The following is an 18,998-nucleotide window of genomic DNA, read 5'->3' as shown; positions in this document are numbered from 1 at the left end:
AAATTATTGCTCTTAATTCTTACAGAAAAGAGGCTTGTTACAGGTTTGTAGCATCTCATTTGCTGTCATGTGTGTCTGTACTTGAGCTTAAATCAGAGTTGCAGGATACTTGCTGCCTGTTGATCTCATGAGGTATAGAAGTCTCAGCTTTTCCTTGTTTCTATGGTTTTCATTTTTTGTTGGTCTTTTTTGTTAGACTGAGTGACTTCAGGCACTGGGCATCCAGAAGGTCTACACTGGCTTCCAGACCATAATTTGGGCATAGAGTTTCTAGTGGAGCAGGTTATTTATTGATGAGATATTTGGACTCCAAAGGCATTTCAATAATTCTGTAAAGTTCACAATTGGAGTCTTTCAGTAAAATGCAAGGAATGTAAAATTGCTTAGTTATTTCTTAAAGAACTGAAGGTAATGCTTCCAGTATGAATTCTCAATGTAAAAACACAAAATAACGTGATGATCTTCTCTGAGTGTATAACTCATTGTAATACTTTGATTTTTTTTCTCTTTAATTTAGATCTAATACAGTGCACAAATGAAATGAATGTGAATATTCCACAGTTGGCGGACACACTCTTTGAGAGAACTGCAAACAGTAGCTGGGTTGTAGTGTTCAAAGCTCTAATTACAACACACCACCTCATGATGTATGGAAATGAGGTAAGACATGATTAGTTCTGTTAAAGCCTCCTTGACAGCATTTTAAAAAATTTATCTCAATCTATGAGGCATTAGTTACGTACTTCAGTTTTTCAAAGGTCTTTGTTTTTCCTCTGCTGATGACTGTAAAGTACTTCTCCAGAGAAGAAAATACTCCTTCATTGTTTCAATACCAAAATATATCAGTGTTTGCAATTTACCTGCAGGTATCTGGGTTGGGCTGTGAGGGAATAATGAGTGACCTTTCTAGAATAAAGGCTTGAAAAACTTCTGATGGGCTTTACTTCATTAGGCTAGTACTTACCAGTAAGAGCACAGCAAAAGTCTTGTTATCACTCCATAAATGTGCAGCCAACTCATTAACAGATAAGAATACTTACTAATGGGGGGAGGAATATGGTGGCTAGAATATTTCATCTTTCAAATAATCATCTAATGGGCTAAATCTTGATATGTTGTTGCCATTAACATTCCTCCAAAACAGGTTTCTATTGCGTTTAGTTCACTTAAATTATTTCATCACTGTTCATGAAAAGCTTCCCAGGCAATAACATTGCATTAGAAATGCAGCTTCTCTTACATGGTCCTTCTCTTAAAAACTAAACTTTGTCTTGGTCAGGTGACAGTTTAGTCCTGAACTTGTGTGTAGTCATTTTCCTAATAAATGACTGTTGGCTACTGGTAACGTTGAGATGATAATTCTTAAAGGTACTGCTTCCAGCCATTAAACTGCTCTGAAAACTTAGTGTTGCCTCCTCTCTCCAAAGCTCTGTGAACTTAATTGAAATTACTTGTAAAACATAGTGTGCTCTTTGTTAACACTTACCCAAGTTATTTATGTGCTTAAATTGTAGTTTCAACAGATAATAGGCTGAAATTAGAGGATAATATGAAGTAGAATTCACTGCTTATTCCAAGTATAAAGCTAAACTGGATGGTGTAAGTCAGTTTGTATATTTCATTCTCTCTACCAATACAGTTCATATCTACACACTGAAACTCGCAAGAAAAAAAAAAAGACAACTGAACCATAGAAAGAAAATCAAAACCTAGAGTTGTGGGCTACCAGTCGGTATCTTTGCCCATACAGCGTTTTGTAGTGGTAGAAGAGTTGAGTTTCTATGTCTGTACCTAAACTGCTGCTCAGCTTTGAATGGGTGCATTTGAAACTTGAAAAATTTCAGGTTGCTTTGTATCTGCTGATAGAATGTGTCTGGACTACTAGTTCTGTAATCTCAGGTGCAACATGAGCGTACTTCTCACTCTTCTAATACATTAAAAGAGGCCTTTTTCTTAAACAGAAAAAATTACCAGGTGTTGAACTTCTGTTTTAAGTACAAGTAAATCTAACAAAGTCAAAATGTTGTCTGAGCAATCAGCCATCTTGCAGTTTCTTGTTTAACCTAACTGCCTGTGTCTTGTGATGAACTCCTCTCACCTGTACGTTGTGCAATGCAAGACCCCTGTATCTGGAGAGTGAGAGTTAGCCTTGGCCCTTTTAAAACAAGATTCAGAACAGTAGCTAATTTTGAAATATGTATAGACACCTTTTGAATATCACTGTTCTGTTCCTGATCGTGTTCCAACTGTTTTTCTTCTTCTGTATCTCTTTGAATGCAGTATTAAGATGTACAAAGACCAGATAAATCGACTGGAAAGCAGAATAAGAAGTTAAAACAGTGCCAGAGCTGTTGGTAGGCAAGCTGCGTGTTGTAGACTTGTGTGAACTCCGTAGCTATAGGCTGAGAACACATATGGAGTTACTGATGAGGTGGTACGTGACAAGTTGGGGAATCATTTGGGCCCCTTGAAAGGTGAAAGCACTGCTTTCAGTTTAAATAGCAATTGTGAGAAGAATTTTCTTGTTGCTGTGCTAAGCCTTCATTACAGTTTCCAAAGAGCAGGTGCTATACCGAGCCTGACTGAAAAAAATGCTGTTTTGCAGAGCACGATAGTCCAGACTGGGCAGGCAGGTGGATTTTCCACCATGAGGGGTGCTGTGGCAGCAGAAGGATTCAGACCGAAGTTTTAACAAGTCCCTTAAACCATACTGATCACAATCCTCTTTTATGGACTAAAACACATACAAAGAAACAAAAAGTCAATACATCGCAATCACAGGAGTCTGTGTGGAACAGTGGCAGAGAAACTTTTAGAACTACCTTGCTATCTGGATGTGTTTGTCTCTTACTCTTGTGTTATTTATGGAGCCAGCTATTATTTGTCAAAACTTAAATTTTATTTAGTCAGTTCACTACATTTTATATACGTATATAGTGCTGCTGCTCACCACAGTTCCAGAAGCATTATTGTTACAAATTACTTCTAAACTTTCTAACTAAGCCTGCTTCCCACTTCTACAGCACCAGTAGATCTATGCAAACCTTGGGAGCTTGGATGATGCAAGCGGTATTTTTGTGTTTTCCAGCTTGTCTGTTCTAAACTAACAAAGTTAACCTAAGCAGCTTCCTTTAGGATTGTTAATCTCTTATTCATGGACAGTGATGTCTTTTTTTTCTAGTTTAAATTTATGATTTTGCCAAATAGAATATTGGATTTCAGAGGCTTTGCTAATCAGCAGCTTCAAGTTTTGCTTTAAATTTTTCCCTTTTGACTGATTTCTGTTCTTGATAGAAGTTATTTAGAAACAGTTACACGGTAAGTGTAGTTTTCTTGTAATATGCTTAAATGTTTTGACTGTCACAACAATGATATTCTCAACTTTTTCTTCACCAACAGCGCTTTATCCAGTATCTTGCATCCCGAAACACTTTGTTCAATTTAAATAACTACCTGGACAAAAGTGCCATGCAGGGTAAGGCTCTTTCACCGAAGGAAATAACTGTACTGATTTTTTGCTTTGTGATAATGCCTGTTGTGTGCTCTAGGAGACAAATGACATTTAAGTGAAAGGGTATTGTGACTTAAATTGCACAAGACACCAAAGGGTGTCCAACCAAGAATGTAGACACAAGGAAAGTGAGATTTTGAGTTGCCTAGCTGGGTGCGGGAAATTTCTGTAACGTATGTATAATGCATACGCAGCTGTGAATTTAAAAAAGTGAATTCTTAACACTGACTGATGTTAAGATAATAAGCCTGATGAATATTAGCACAACAATCTATTCTTGCTGTTGCATTTTAGTGCATTTAGTGCATTTTAGTGTCTCAGGAGTACATATTTACTGTGAAGGTGCACGGAATGGTGGCTAGAATATGCTGTATATTGAGAACTCCTTCAAATCTTTGAGAAGTCTTTTAATTACTTGCCAATGGTAGAGAACATTTTTTGGTCTTTATGTGGTTTTTGAGGCATTGAGATAAGTTACCAAAGCCTCCAGCATTTTATGAGGAATACATTTTTAGTCTAATTTCAAGAACATCTTAATAACAGTTGCTTGGTTCTTGTCTAATATTTTAATATGTTTATTCTAATAATTGCAATGAATGCTTTGCTGATCTCAGGTGGTTAGGAAGAAAGTGTAACATTACATCTCAAGGTGAAAAATAGTGGATCTTGTGACTTTGGAAAGTGCCTATGAAGAGCTTTTTATGCCAGTTGATACAAAATGGGCTAGTAGGAGAATAGTTCTTGAAAACAAAAGAGACTGTACCCCTTCAAAATGTCTAACTTAAGAATGCTTAACTTCTAGGCTATGATATGTCTACCTTCATTAGGCGATATAGCAGATACTTGAATGAAAAAGCACTTTCATATAGACTTGTAGCAGTTGACTTCACCAAAATGAAAAGAGGGTAAGACTGTTACTGCTTCATTTATTTGGTCTTTCATACTCTGGGGGGAGGGAAATGCCAGTTGTTCTTGACCTTATCATGGATTGCTATTCCTTTTGGCCCTGTGAAGCAACATAGTATTGCTGAAACAGAGTAGTACGTTGAGTTTTCTTCGTAACTTGTAAATGTGTCTTCTACTCTGTGTAGGATAGATGGAGTGATGAGAACCATGAATGCTGAAAAGCTGCTGAAAACCCTTCCAATCATACAGAACCAGCTTGATGCACTCCTTGATTTTGATGTAAGTACTGTAAGCTCAGTGTTAGGTAGCGCTCTCGTTTTGAGGTGCGAGTTTCATTATTCTGTTAAATACTAATTTACTTTTTCCTTGCTCTCTACACAGGCAAATCCAAATGAACTAACAAACGGTGTTATAAATGCTGCCTTTATGCTCCTCTTTAAAGATTCCATTAGACTTTTTGCAGCATACAATGAGGGGATTGTTAATCTTTTAGGTATGTGAGAATTTTTTTTGCTTTTGAACTTTTGTGAAAGATATTGAGAGAACTAAAGAATACAGACTACTTCTGACTGCAGTTTCCTAATAAATTCTCTGCTTTGTTATCATTAAATTAAGCCTGTCTTACTTTCAGTTAAGTTCACTTTAAGCCAACTAGCATAGGCTTAAACATACACTTTACCTAGAAAAATACATCTTGAGACAGAAATTGAAACGAGAGGGAGACTGGTGAGAATAAAAAAAAGATACCATAAATGTGCAGTGGATAATCTTTGCAATTGTACTGTACAAGTATTAGTGAGATACCTGGTATTTTGAGTATTTGGTTTAGTCTCTTTATGACTGACTTCTGGTTTCCCATACTTTTTATGGCTTGACTGTTCACCTTTACCTGGTACCTGAATCTACATGAGCCTAGCAGATGACATGTAGGGGTTTTTTGTGCAAGAGTGATAAGCTCTTAGCAAAGCCTTATAATGACTATTCAAGCAAATTTCTGAATGAAAACTGCTGATCAGTTTGCTCTGTTAATCCATTAGTTTTTACTCAGTGAAATATCTATAAATATATAAGGCAAGACCATAAAAAGTGAAGGATGTTGTTGATAATCCTTTTGATAGGTCAGTTCAGTATATGTACCACTTCAGTAGCTGTTCTGGTGTCTTTTGGATATTGAGCCCATTTACAAACATCAAAACGTATTGATACAGTGTCTAAAAATGTAAATATATACCAGGAATATTTTCAAATGATAAAATATGTCTCATTGCCAGCTAATAAGCTGACTTCTTGAAAAAAATCATAATAGCTAATTTAACAATTGGTGATTCATGTCTATGCTTAATAAAGCTTTGCATTATATTCTAATATACTGAAATAGGAAAAAAAATGCTATTTTTCTTCGTCGACTTACATGAACACTTGACACCTTTTGTAGTAAATTTAAAAATCTGCATAGCTTTGAGTTACTCTTGTCTGTTCTTTCCCTGATGCTTGTCTCAAATTAGCTTGTAGAATACCATGTCAGCTTTTTGCTGGGAGGGTGTTAATCTTACAAGAATTTTATTTGCATCCTCAGAAAGATATTTTGATATGAAGAAGAACCAGTGCAAAGAAGGCTTGGATATTTACAAAAAATTTCTAGCCAGAATGACCAAATTGTCAGAATTCCTCAAAGTAGCAGAGGTAAATAAAATCTACATTTACAGAAAGGATATAATTTAGCTGTCTATACTGGTACAGTAGTCTGCATTCATAAAAACAGCGTCACAAACAGGTGAATGTTTGCTTAACTTTGCTATACAAGGAAGTATTGTACAGGTTAGGTATTTTAATGATTGTATATGTTTATTAACATGAAGTGAGACTTTTGGATATCCTTTTTATTAGCCAGACAATGTAGTAAAGTTTCTGAAGTTTTGTTATAAATTTAATGAATGGTCCAAAATGTATGAACTGAATGTTACAGCCTGTTTACAGTGCTCTCCTTTACTGTAACTGCTAAAAATGGAGAAGTAGTTCCAGTAAGCAATGTGGGTGTGTTTCTAATGCTCCCAGTAAGCTTTTCTACATGAAAGTTAGGCTGAATTAAAAGCTGGGTTTGTTTTGAGATGTAATTCAACGCACTTGGGATTTCTAAGGTGTATTCCTAGTGAAACTTGTACCAGTTCAGAAAGTTATGAATATCCCTTTTTTAATATGTTAGTCTTCATGTAACATGCAGACATCACTGTTTTTTATTTGTGCTGCCACTGCATGTAGCAATTAACTTTTTTTTCTTCTTTTTTTTGTAAACCCAGCAAGTTGGAATTGATCACGGTGACATTCCAGATCTTACTCAGGTCAGTGTAAAATATCATATTGATTAACCCAATTATTTTGTTCTTGACATTTTAAATGGTTTGTGTATCATAGTAATAATTCATCTTGAGAATGTATTCTCTTCTATGTATTTATATACGGGAAATGTGTGGTGACTTTCCCACACTTTAAATGCACTCAGTACTTTGCAGTTCTTCATAAGATTTTTTGATTGTTTAAAGCAATAAAACTCACAGAAAATACTTTTCAAGAACTTCTGTTTTTTATCACAGAGGTAAGCCACGAGCATCTTGCCATGCCCTGAATAAAACTTTCCATTTCAGTGTAACTTGATGTCTTCCAACACACTTAAAGATTACAGTTAGTTCAGTCAAAATTTTTTTCTTTCCCCTGAGATCTGAATAGATTTGATGTTTCTATGTTAGCACTTAACGCTGGCTTTGATATTACTCAGTAATACAAAGGACATGCACAATACAGGATGTGCACTGGAAAATTTTAGTCTAAAAGGTGGAATGCAGGGGAACACCTTCTAGTGAGGATAAACTGAGGGGCAGAAAGGAGGTGAGAAAGAGTTTGGGATTAAGAACAGGAAACACTGACAGTCCACAGAAGTGCGCAAAGTTGTTATTTGCAAGTTTCTTCAGTCAATAGGGATGTTGTATTTCTAACGTAGAACCAAGCCAACAGGACAGGGGTATTTGTCATTCTTTCTGTAGCACAGAGTAACCTGGTGGGTAGAATAAATGGCAGTCTGTCAGACTCGGGCAGTAAGTGAAGTGCCTTAGCGGTCTACAGTACTCAAGCTGTTTAAGTGAAGTCAGTGTGAAACATTTGAAATCTAATGTGTAAACTCTGAACAGTCACATGAGGTCTTAAATTCCCTTTATGATGTAACTTTCATGGACTAATCATGCAAAAATATATCTACTCTGAAGCCTGAATATCATCAGTGTCTTTTTAATATTTTTAATTTTTTAAAATCTAAACCATAAACTTCCATCATCAGTGTTGTTCGTTACTGCTTACAGTATGATTTCCAATTAAAATCATACATGTTTCAAAGTACAGATGTCTAATATTTGCTCCTAGGAAATTAATATTAACCCCTGTAAGAACTTCTAGGCCTTTGTGGTAGGAAAGAACTGTGACACTAATGAGCAAGGTAAGAGCAGGTAATGAGTAGTTTGAAGTTTTCTGTTGGTGTTTGATCTTAGCATCTTACTCTCTTTTGATTAGTACTGCAGTATTCAGCTGGTCTGTATTATGCTAATCAAATTATACTCAAGTCTAAAGTTATACTTCACTGGGCTTGTGTGCACTTGTCTGGTTAATTGGGTCATTATAAGACTCCTCAAAGCAGGGTTTGTTTTATTTACTGAGAGAGATTATTTAACTTCATCGTTTTGCTGCTTTCTGTATCTGAAACTTTCAGTGAGCAAAACCCTTTATATCTGCTGTTCTCACAACATGTTTTTCTCATAGCTCAGCTATTTTGTTGTAAGTGCACTTGGCTGTGAAAGGCAACTCTCTGAGCTGTGGTGGTAGGTGTCCGCACCCTGTGTATCTTGGCCATTTTGGTGCCACTGTTAAGCGTTTCGCTTCCATAGTAAATTTCATGGTGTTTAGTAAGAGTTGTATAATTGTACATCCATTTAGTGTCACATTAAAAAAATTTGCCAAAATTTCTTAATACTAGGCTTTCACAAAAATTTAATTTTCAGTGTGCTTATGTTTCTGAAATAAGTTCAGACACGGTCATGTCTTTTCTTTCTATTCTGGTTTACCATGATTGGGTGTCCTTCGTCCCCCCACCCCCATACTTTGGTTACGTTTCTGGTATATATTCTCTCTGTGCTATGCACATTTCAGAGTTTCCTTAAACCGTTCCTGACAACAATGATTTTATGTTTTTTAGGGGTTTATTATTACTGCTGCTGTATAACCATTTTTCTTCCTTGATTCTAACATTCACGCTACTGCCCCTTTTGCCAGTTCCTATTAAAAAAATATTTTACTTTGTAGGTGCCCTGTTTCACAGTGGTATTGCTTACAGTTACAGCTATAAACAGAAAGAATTTCATGAATGTAACTGGGTCATTTTCCTCTGTACGGATGTCAGTCTGTCAGATGTCTTTGGGTGGGGGAAGGGAGGCTGAGTCATAAAATAATGGGTTTTTTCAAGTCATAATGTCTATATTAGCTCAGATGTCTTTTCTGACATGAAACTGCTAAGATCTGTTCACTCAGTTTCATTCTGATGTTTTGTTGGATGTCTGCAGCACTGAGGAAGTTCAGAGAAGTCACTGGTTTGGTTTTAGGTTTTATGGTTGAGGGGGTTGTTTAGCAGGTTTTCGAAACAGTAAGTATAGAATATGCTTTTTCCATACAGTTAAGTTTTTAGAGTGGCCTTAAACAAAAAAAACCCAAACCACAAAAAAGGCCAATGAGGAAACACTTTCTGGGATTAGGGTATAGTCCTCTTCTATTAAGGTTATCTATCTAGCTGTGTCATGCAAAGCATTTTGCAAACTACTGTTCCTCCTGGAAGGTAAATGTATGGGGTTATTTGGTGGTTTGTGGGGTTTGGTTTTTTGGTTTTGTGGGGGTTTCCCCCCCCCCCCCCCCCCCCTAACTTTCCAGAAAGGTATTTCAGGATGTTCCCCCTTGGGTTTTAGCTGTCCAGTTTGAACACTGAATTTACTCATGACCAGTTGTTGAGGTAACTACACTGTCTTAGCTTACCTAGCTCTATTTATAGAAAGAAACATCAACTCAGGCTTAACTTTAAGACAAGCAGTTTTATAGGATTATTCTAATTGCTTTTCTTTGCATCTCGTGTAGCTTGAACTGGCCTCTGCTGAATGTGGGAAGCAAGAATTGTGTTCAATATTTCAGAGGGGAGCTTGCCAAAGCCTTGTGTGATTAGTATTTTTCCTCTTTCAGGAAATACTTTGGTGTAGCTTTTGGTACAGAAGGGCTAGCAAGGGCAAGCTGGTTTCTCTTCTAAACCGTACCCATCAAATCTGTTGTACCCAGTGCAAGTTCACAAGTGGTAAGAGAGGCTTAATGTCTCTGAAAGCCTGCCAGGTGAGGAGGACTGAGCTGGCAAGTAGATTAAAACTTTGGATGTCTATTCCCTTCATCTGCATCTGCAGTAGGATTTGTTTCACTTGTTTTATCGAGTATGGGCTATGTAGTCAAAAGCCACAAGAGCAGTGTGGCTAGAATAGCCAGGCAGTGAACTCTTCCAAAAGTGCCAGCCTAATTATTTTGCTCAATGGTGGTTGTTTTTATAGGGTGACTTGGAGAAATCTTGCTTCTTACTAAGACTGTGTAATCCATATGAGGTTAGAATTTATTCTGAGCTTTGAAGCTGTTCCCTTTGGTATGGAAGAAATATTTCTGTATGGATACAATTACGTGGCAGAAAGAAAACAGGTTATGATTGGCACTTATTTCTTGTTCTCTGTAGGGACCAAAGCAGCTCTGGTGTGCTTTAGTTCTGTATGTTTTACAATTGCTCTTTTCTGTTGATGGCCAGTTAAAATCTTTGTCTTGGGTGCTGAGTAATGTCATGGCTTGGCTCTCAAAAGTCTTGGTAAGCTTATGAGTATTGGTTGCCTAAAAGTCACTGAGGTTGTCAACTTTTAGCTGAGGTGTTTAGTGCCTGACTTCCTGCTAGATTTAGGTGGTGAGAAGCCTGTTTATTGGCATCTTCTTCATTGCTTTAATAACAGCTTAATGTTTCAAAACTTCTCACAGGTAATGCTTGTCGGGGGGGGCATGAGATTCACCAAAAGACAACTTCATTTGAAGTGATGTTGCTAGTTTCTAATGAGTCAGGCTACCAAAGGCTTTGGAGTAATTGAGTTGGTTTATTGTGTGGTCATGTGTTGAATAGCTACTCACTCTGCAGTGTGTTGTTGGGATCAGCTGCAATTTGATTGCATTTTTATCAAACCTAACATCCTGTTGTAGTCAAGTGTTCCTAATGCAAGCCTTTGTAAATTTTTGAAGGGAAAGTGATTGGCTTTTCATTGTTATGGGGGAAAGGGGATCACAAATGCAAAGGCTTCGTTTTGGTACTTCTGTAAGTTTAAGGGAGTGCTGCTTAATCATCTGTGATGATTGGATTAATCTTAAGATAGCAAATGCTGTTGCCAAAAGCAAGAACACAGTTTGTGTACACAGAAGCAGACCTACTCTGGGGGAATCCTTACTTTATGGCTCTGGTGCCAATCCTTTTAAAGAACCACAACTGCGTAGACAGAATCAAAGTGTGCAGGATGGCAGCAAAACCCAAAAGCACAATTATTGGTGTGTGCAGTTTGGTTTTAGTAGGTGAGGAAACTAATCTGTGTACTGAACTATGACGTGTTGTCTAGAAGCGCTGTTTTATAAATACTTTTAACTTCAGGCACCCAGCAGCTTGCTTGAAGCACTGGAACAGCATTTGGCTTCTGTGGAGGGAAAGAAAACAAAAGAAGTCTCCGCTGCCAGCAGGTGAGCACCCAATGAATTATAACAATACTTATGCTTAGGATTTGTTATCTTCATACTAAGAATTTTCAGGATTCAGTCATTTGGCATTCTCCTTGAATTTTATTTTCTTCCAAACATATCTTCCTAGAAGTATAAATGAAGAGTCTAGTGAGTAATAGCTCAGTCAAATCTAGGTATGTCTGCCTGTGTCTCTGACAGACTTTTCTTATTATGCTTTATTAAACCACTGAGATGAGACTCAGTTCTTTTTAGTTTTTTCTTGGTTGAAGTCCTTTGGCTTATAAGACTTCTGAGGTATTTGGATTTTGAAGCTTTTTCTACACAAGATAGAATGGTATTTATCTTTATTTTTTCATTTAAGATAATGGAATTTATCTTAACCTGCTTATAGAAGTTCTTCAGTCCCTTTTCAGGTGCTTTGTGCTAGCAGGAATTATGTTATTCTTTCTGTCAAGTACAGTATCTATATATGAACAGTACTTCTGACTGAAGAGTGAGGGATCTCTTTTGGTGTAGGCATTCTACCACAAAAACTTGATAAATCTTCTTAAATGTATCAGTGTAAGCTACATTCCTGAGTTGTTACCTTGCTCTTCAGATTTTTACTTTATTTGCAAGTACCTGAGGGTTCACTGCCATAGTATTCTGCAAAAAAGTATACTATGTAGAGAATAACTTCACTGCTTTGTTTACTGTTATATGTATAATACATACAAACATGCTTTCTGTCCTCATGCTACTTGAATGGAATAGAATTCCAGTCTAGTTTATATGACCTTGAAGAAAAAAGACAATGCGTACGTTCTGCACTTTCCAGTTCATACCTACTGAAGCCTGAAGGAGTAATCCTGTATTGTTACACCGCTTATTCAGCAAACTCGTCATTATTGGGGTGTCTGCTTTTCTCTGCCAGAGAGTAAGGGAAGACTGGAGTGAAGAGGGAATGATACACAACTAGATAAGGCCCTTGATGATTGAACTGAGTGATGTATACCTGATGGTTTATCTTAATGAAACTTATTAATTATTACTGTTTTTAGAGCTAGTGCCCTTTCCAGTGCTGTTTCTACACTTGCCAATACAGGAATGTCACTTAGCAGGATGGATGAGAAGGAAAAGCAGCAAGCATTGGAGGAAGAACAAGCTAGACTGCAGGCACTTAAGGTACTATGTTTTACAAGTTTGTATTCAGAGTTGTTTTTTTTTTTTTTCTTTAACTAGATATAGGTGATAACCAGGATTTGGCTTAAAATAGTGTATGGTGGGGGAACTCTCATCTTGAGAGGGCAAGGCATGGTTCTGTGAGATGCACGTGTGATGGCTGCCAGTATTGGGTGACCCTTCTACCTGGAGTATGGTCTGAATAGCACGCAGCTGATACAAATAATTTATTTTCTTCCTTACAAGAGACTTTTATTTATCTCAAAGATTCACAGAATGAGTATACAACATTTCTAGGTTATGTCTCAGCAGCTGAACATACAGCATTGCTATTGTAAGACTGATTATTGGTAGGAGGGAATTATTTTTCCCCATCACGTATAGATTATGGCTTTATTGTGATTTTTCAGTCATGTTATTGATAACGAGAATGTATGCTATACTTCTGCCCATGTTTAACTGCTCTTATTTATTAAAATTAATTTGTGATTTAATTTGAAAAACTGTTTGAAATTATATGTATTTAGGTATAACTTATGGACTTTGATTTTCTTTCAAATGTATTATTTAGCGTATTCTCTGGACTCCTTAACTTTCCTTTGCTCATTGGTACTTGTTGAGTAGTCCTTGGTAACATCCCTCTCAAGGCCTGAATCCTGGCCTTTCAGGTCCTTTTAACCCCTTTATAACACTGTTTCCTGAGAACATAGTATAAAATCTTGAATGAGGCAAGGTGCTTCTCTTGCTGAAAGCTGAATCTGTGGTTCTGTCATGTCCCAGGCACATGGAAGTGGGGCAGTTGGAAATTTTTCTTGTGTTGCTTTAACATCTCTAGACCCACCAAACCAACGTAGCAACTCTGCTCATGTCATCTGGAGGCCACACTGAGAACCTTAAAACTATTTGGAGTGTGAAAGTAAAATTTGATGGTAATGCAGAGTTGAGTTTCATCTTTGGGATTATAGAGGTTTATTGAAGATTCTCTACTTTCCTGACTTGGTGTAAGGCATATTTTTTAAATCGATGTGAAGCAGGTATTTTGCTATTAGACTAGCCTTAGCGTGCCTTGCTGCCTACTGCTGAACTGTTTCGCTTACTTTCAGCAAGCGTTGTGATGTTATTTGTTCGGGGGTTTTTGGGTGAGGTTGGCTTTTTTTTTGTTTTCAGGAGTTGGATCAGATGTCTCCCTCTTTACTGTCCCACTTCTACTGTAGTAGGACTTGTAGCTGCTGTAACTGAATAATTAAATTCGTTGATACAGATTTTCATTTGGGGGGTGGGGAAGCTTACAAGCTCATTCGGTGTTTTACTTGAGGAATGTAAGCAGTGTAAAACATACACCTGTGCTTTGACCTGTGCTGTATAAATGCAGTGGGCATATCTAGAAGTAACAAAGTATGTAAACCTAAAGTTAACAAGGTAAACTAGACTTTTCTTTTGCTAAATAGAAGCACCACCATATGGATATTGTTAGGATGCACATTCTCAGTCTGATTTCTGAACATCTGAATTGAACTATAAAGAGATCATAACAGCAGAGGGAGATGGGTGTTCCTGAACAAAGGTCCGTTGACCTGTTTCTCTAAGTGACGATGAAAGCAGCCTAGAATATGTAGCTTGACTAGAAGTGTTTTACGTCTAAGCAGTTACAAGTAATTTGAAAAAATAATTACTGAAATCATCAAGTACCACATTGACTTTAAAAGGTTTTGTTAAAATAAATACTCTTAATTTCAATCATCTTTCTGCTTTCAGGACATTACAGAAGACTGTTTTATTTATTAAGACCATAATTAAAATTTCTTCTTGCAAAAGGGGTTTTCAGGACTGAGGGGTTAATAAATTAATTAAACTAAAATGCAAACTGTGTATCTCATCTTTCAGGAGCAGCGATTAAGAGAGATTTCTGTAGTATCAAATTCCACTTCCACATCAGCATCTCCAAGCACCTTATCAGGAAAGAGTGTGAATACCACTGTAGCTGTTGACTTCTTTGCAGTACCAGCACCCACAACAAATAGGTGAGAGAGACTTTGCTTTCTGAAGCAAGCAGAAATTACTGCATTGGCCTGTAGCTCTGCAATCAACTGCAAAGCACTGATCCTAGCTACTTCTCAAGGATTTTTCAATAATAACCTTTTGCTGTTGTGTTCACAGGAATTTTGGTATCAGTCAAGAAGTGCTTAATTACTAGTTTTGTTTTGTACTACTATTGTTGATGGGCTGGTAGTGAACAAGAGGAAGTGAGATTGGTATGAGTGTTCCTATAACACAAGAATACAATGCCTATTATGTATCTTCATGTTTCTCTGTTTTCTTATTCAGCATGCCCAACCTTTCTAGTGATCTTTTTGATCTTCAGCCTGCATTTGTTCCAACTGTGCAGAGTACTCCAGCTATATCAACATCAGCAAGCAGTGCTTGGGGAGGTGAGCTGATACAATGTCTAAATGATGGGTGAATTCTTAGAATACAAGAATAAAATACAGTCATACTTCATTGAATCTATATCTTAAACCTTAATTACTTTGCATTCAAACACTTCTATCCTTGACAGAATATACAGTAAGTTCTCTGAAAGCTCTGGCAAACTGTTACAGAGAAGTTACTTTTGTTTAACACATAGCAGTAGTGTCAATATGCAGTAGATGGAATGAAGGAGCTATTCAATAAAGGGGACAGGTAGATGAACTGTAACTAAAAATCAAACTTTAAAAATGCTGGGAAATGTAAACTAAGCAGATGTAACTGAAAATATGCTGGACTAGTGTTTCCATTCCATTAGTAATGTTTAATATCCTTTTCATTTAAAAGGTGTTGGTGACTTCAGAGTTCTTATAACAAAGCTGCTGTTCCCTGGGCACAGCATTCTCTGTACCCTCATCCATCCTTCTAAAGAATAGTCAGGATAGGTGTCAAAGAAATGTCTTAAATGTTGAAATAAGGCCTAAGTGTTGGTATTTTAACAGGTGGAATTGATGCCCTTGTGTGCTATTTAAAAGGTAGATTCTTGAAGCCAAAAATGTAATATTTAACTTTTTTGATTGATAAATGTTCTGTCATTCTCCCCCTCCCGTGCAATGGCAATATCAGAATTATTTTCCCTGAATAGAGTGAGCTGTTAGGATTTTTATTGTAACTAAGAATTTGTACCTGTAATGGGCTGCTCGCTAGGTGGAATGTTTACAGTTTGACTTTGTCTAGAGATTCTCATATTCAATCATTTCAGACTGCTTTTCTTTTCCATTATTTGTCCTTTGTATTCTTTCCTTCACTTCTGCATCTGAAAGGTCCTTTCTCGTCCTCAAATGGTTGTGTTGGTTCTCCACCTCATCTGGACATCTTTGACATGAAGCCTGTTGAAGAAGCTGTAAAATCTACCACCCCTTTCATCAATTCTACTTTTTCCTCCAAACAAACGGTGGAACTGTTTAGTGGTAAAGCAAACAAACCCCATGTAATTTCTATGCAGCTGGAGATGATAATGCTAATAAATTGGGCCATGTAATCTTTCTTGTGGTTTGGACCAAACTTCACTTTTTATTAACAAGTGAAGATGGTGCATTAATTCCAGATGTATTAAACTATATGTTTCCTTAAAGTTTTATTCCTACAGTTGAAATAACTCATTGTTTTGTTCAGTTTGTACACCCTAGACATCCTAAGACTTGCAATGCTGCTGGAATTTTTGCTGCTTTCTTTCAAACTGCAGCCTCCTTTCTATTTTGTAATGGGGAATGCAGGAGTTACTTGAGCTTTTCAAATTTGTTAAATAAATTTTAAAAACTTCCTTTTTTATTACTTAAATTCTTATTTTTTAATGGCAGACTTAATTCTTGGGTCCCTCTTCCTTTTTCTCTTTTTAACTGATCTTATTTTCTTCTCTTTCTTTTTATGAAGATGACTTTAGTGGTCATAAACCTACATATGCTTCTCTGTATCATCCTCTGACTGTTGATGGTAATTTTCTTTTCTTTTAGTAAACATTCTGGTTTCATTGTAATGAGTGATATTGCTCCATGGGTTTAATTGCTCTAAACTTTTTTTCCCCAGGTTTTCCTCTTCATTCAGCTCCTCCAAGTACCACCTCTTCAACAATTAATGTGGACTTTGATGCTGTTTTTGGAGGAAAATCTACAGCACCAGAGTACAGGACTACAAGTGGTAAAAACTACCTTATGACTAATTTACACCCTACAGGCAACAGTTGCTTAACAATTTAGCATAATTGCTATTGCAGTTCAAAATCTAATAATGTAATACATTTGCAAGCTGATTATAGGGCTGATAAGATAACAGGCAATCAACTCAATTGTAGTTATTTACTTTAAAATTAGCTTTGACTAATCTCATATACTGTGTAATAACTGTTTCCTCTCTTTTTGGGGGAATGAACTTTGAACGTGGCCCACTGGATACCTCTTAACGGGTAAGCTTACATTATTCTGTTTTCAGTGCGTATGACTTCAGTGCTTTCTCTTGATACATATAGATACATAGAGTTCCCTCTAACTTCATTGAGTGGAGTTGTACTTAGAAAAATGCGAAACTGGTTGCATGTATTTGTTGCTTGAAGAGTAGCTGAGTTATGATCTTTCTCTTGCTTGGTGCTGTTTTGCTATGTGAATGTATTGCTGTATGTCCTTAGGAACGTATAGCAAAGGAACTCTTGTGTACATTCAGGGTGCTAGCAGTACCATGAAATTACTGCTATATTGTGTTACAAGAGCACTTGGAAACTATCTTTAACAACCGTTCTTCAGTTTTAGGGGAGATTCATCTTAATTCAAAAATACCATCAGTCACTGCTGAAGTAAAATTAAAGATTGTACTAGATTAATAGCTACAATATAGTATTCCATAAAAAAGAAAGAGGCTAAACTATGCTTCTGTCTGAGCCTTAAACGCTTCCAGCATGTTGAAACTTTGCATATAGATACTCAAACTATTTAGCGTTCTATAAAGAAAATACCTCCCTGGCATATGGATGTGTTTTTCTATTAAATGCAATATAACTGATTTGTCAACAGTTGCTTTTATGTTCTTTATTTAGTTTTTAACTTTCTAGATGATGTATTGCAACCCACAGTACCACCACAAAATCAAAAAGCCACTTTAGCCAGCCAGCAAAGTGGAAAAATTTTTGCAAATGACCTTGATTCTTCACTGGCTAATCTAGTGGGAAGTAAGTGTGAAGCTTTAACTATCCCATTTGCTACTGAAAACAAAACAAGCTTCCCCCCCTGCCCCCCCCCCTAAATAAATTAAAAATACTTAGGGATTTTGTCGGTTTCTCCTTCCCCCCAGATCTTGGCTTTGGAGGAACTCCATCCAAAAAGTAAGTGCAAATATGTATTTATAATATTGTCACATGATTATTTGGTAGCCTCTGGCACAGTTTACCAGTACTAACATGGCAAGAGTCTCAACTCTTGAAAGTAATGAAGTACCAAGAACAGCATTGAAACAGTGAGTTTGCGGTCAGTCACCATAACACAGTCAACCTTAACTTTTGAAGTAATTCACTTCAGTTTCGCAATTGCTGTATTTTTATGAAGCACCATAAAAAAACTTGCAGTTACATAAAACTGTAGTTAATCATCATGCTGTACAGTGCTGTAATGATAGTTTACTTTTAACACAAAACAGAACCCCCAGACTTCGTATTTACTGGAACAGATATAGAAGTAGTTACTGAAATCCTGAGTGTTTCTTGCAACCATAGATTTCAGCTGTGTATTAAGGCATGTTTTGATTTTCTGTTATGTTGTTGTTACTCTAGCTGTTGACTCTCTGTGAAAACTAACACCACATTTTCATTTTAGATCAGATATGCAGTGGACCCAGCCCACAGAGAAAAAACTTACTGGTGGAACAAACTGGCAAGCAAAAACAAGCACATCAACCACGTGGAACCCTACTCCCTTACCCACTATTCCACATATGGTAATTTCTGTACTACTTGAATCATGTTTCATTTTCATAAATGCTAATTCCTTGCTTGAAGTAACTTAAGCATTAGCAAAGGCTGTTTGGGACAAGACTTGGGGGCAGGGGGGAATGCGTGTAGGATCACCTCTCAAGCTGGATGAGGTAGGGGTTTTAGTGTGTGTTATTTCCCCTAACTGTAAAATTTGTCCATGAAAGACTTAAATAACCAGCCTTTCACTTGAGACATATCTCATCTCATAAGTTCTTTTTGAATTGAAGCAAATGACCCCAAACCTGAAAATTTGATGTGCATGTTTGAGATCCTCTCACATCCATACACGCACCAGAATGTGTTTCAAGGGCAAAACTGCTGTTCCTTCCAGTTTTCACTCCTTTTTCAGTTTTATCACATGAAACACTGCTACAGCTCCTGCAAGGCATCCTAATTATTAGGCCAGGCAGCACTTTGGAATTTTGAAAATGCTCAGCAGCAACTTTGTATTTTTAACACAGTATAAAATACTAAGTGGAAGTTTTATCGTTATTTAAATGAAGAATTGTCATTCCTTGGGCGGATATTTGTAGGCAACTGAGTTTTCCTATGCTTATAGAAGAGATTTTTTTTCAAGTATCTTCTATTCATACATATTCATACAAATATGAA

At 36.8% G+C, this 18,998-nt stretch overlaps 1 protein-coding gene across 7 annotated transcripts in view; it reads left to right on the top strand.

The window, feature by feature from the left end:
* LOC101914228 (phosphatidylinositol-binding clathrin assembly protein-like) overlaps positions 1-18,998 on the top strand; it is a 33,991-nt gene that overhangs the window by 7,949 nt on the left and 7,044 nt on the right. For 4 of the 7 annotated variants that reach the window (XM_055817833.1, XM_055817832.1, XM_055817831.1 and 1 more), the window contains exons 2-18: positions 518-660; positions 3,400-3,475; positions 4,314-4,416; positions 4,603-4,696; positions 4,799-4,910; positions 5,994-6,100; positions 6,715-6,756; positions 11,157-11,242; positions 12,283-12,406; positions 14,288-14,424; positions 14,729-14,832; positions 15,694-15,840; positions 16,304-16,363; positions 16,457-16,567; positions 17,472-17,588; positions 17,711-17,741; positions 18,229-18,349. In XM_055817833.1, coding sequence (XP_055673808.1) covers positions 518-660; positions 3,400-3,475; positions 4,314-4,416; positions 4,603-4,696; positions 4,799-4,910; positions 5,994-6,100; positions 6,715-6,756; positions 11,157-11,242; positions 12,283-12,406; positions 14,288-14,424; positions 14,729-14,832; positions 15,694-15,840; positions 16,304-16,363; positions 16,457-16,567; positions 17,472-17,588; positions 17,711-17,741; positions 18,229-18,349 — 1,715 coding nt within the window. Of the gene's footprint in view, positions 1-517; positions 661-3,399; positions 3,476-4,313; positions 4,417-4,602; positions 4,697-4,798; positions 4,911-5,993; positions 6,101-6,714; positions 6,757-11,156; positions 11,243-12,282; positions 12,407-14,287; positions 14,425-14,728; positions 14,833-15,693; positions 15,841-16,303; positions 16,364-16,456; positions 16,568-16,837; positions 17,440-17,471; positions 17,589-17,710; positions 17,742-18,228; positions 18,350-18,998 lie in introns of those variants that run through there. The other 3 variants (XM_055817834.1, XM_055817835.1, XM_055817836.1) reach the window with 3 other exon arrangements.

Source organism: Falco peregrinus, chromosome 13 (genome assembly GCF_023634155.1).
Source record: "Falco peregrinus isolate bFalPer1 chromosome 13, bFalPer1.pri, whole genome shotgun sequence".
NCBI classification, from domain to species: Eukaryota; Metazoa; Chordata; class Aves; order Falconiformes; family Falconidae; genus Falco; species Falco peregrinus.
This window is presented reverse-complemented; position numbering and strand designations above follow the sequence as displayed.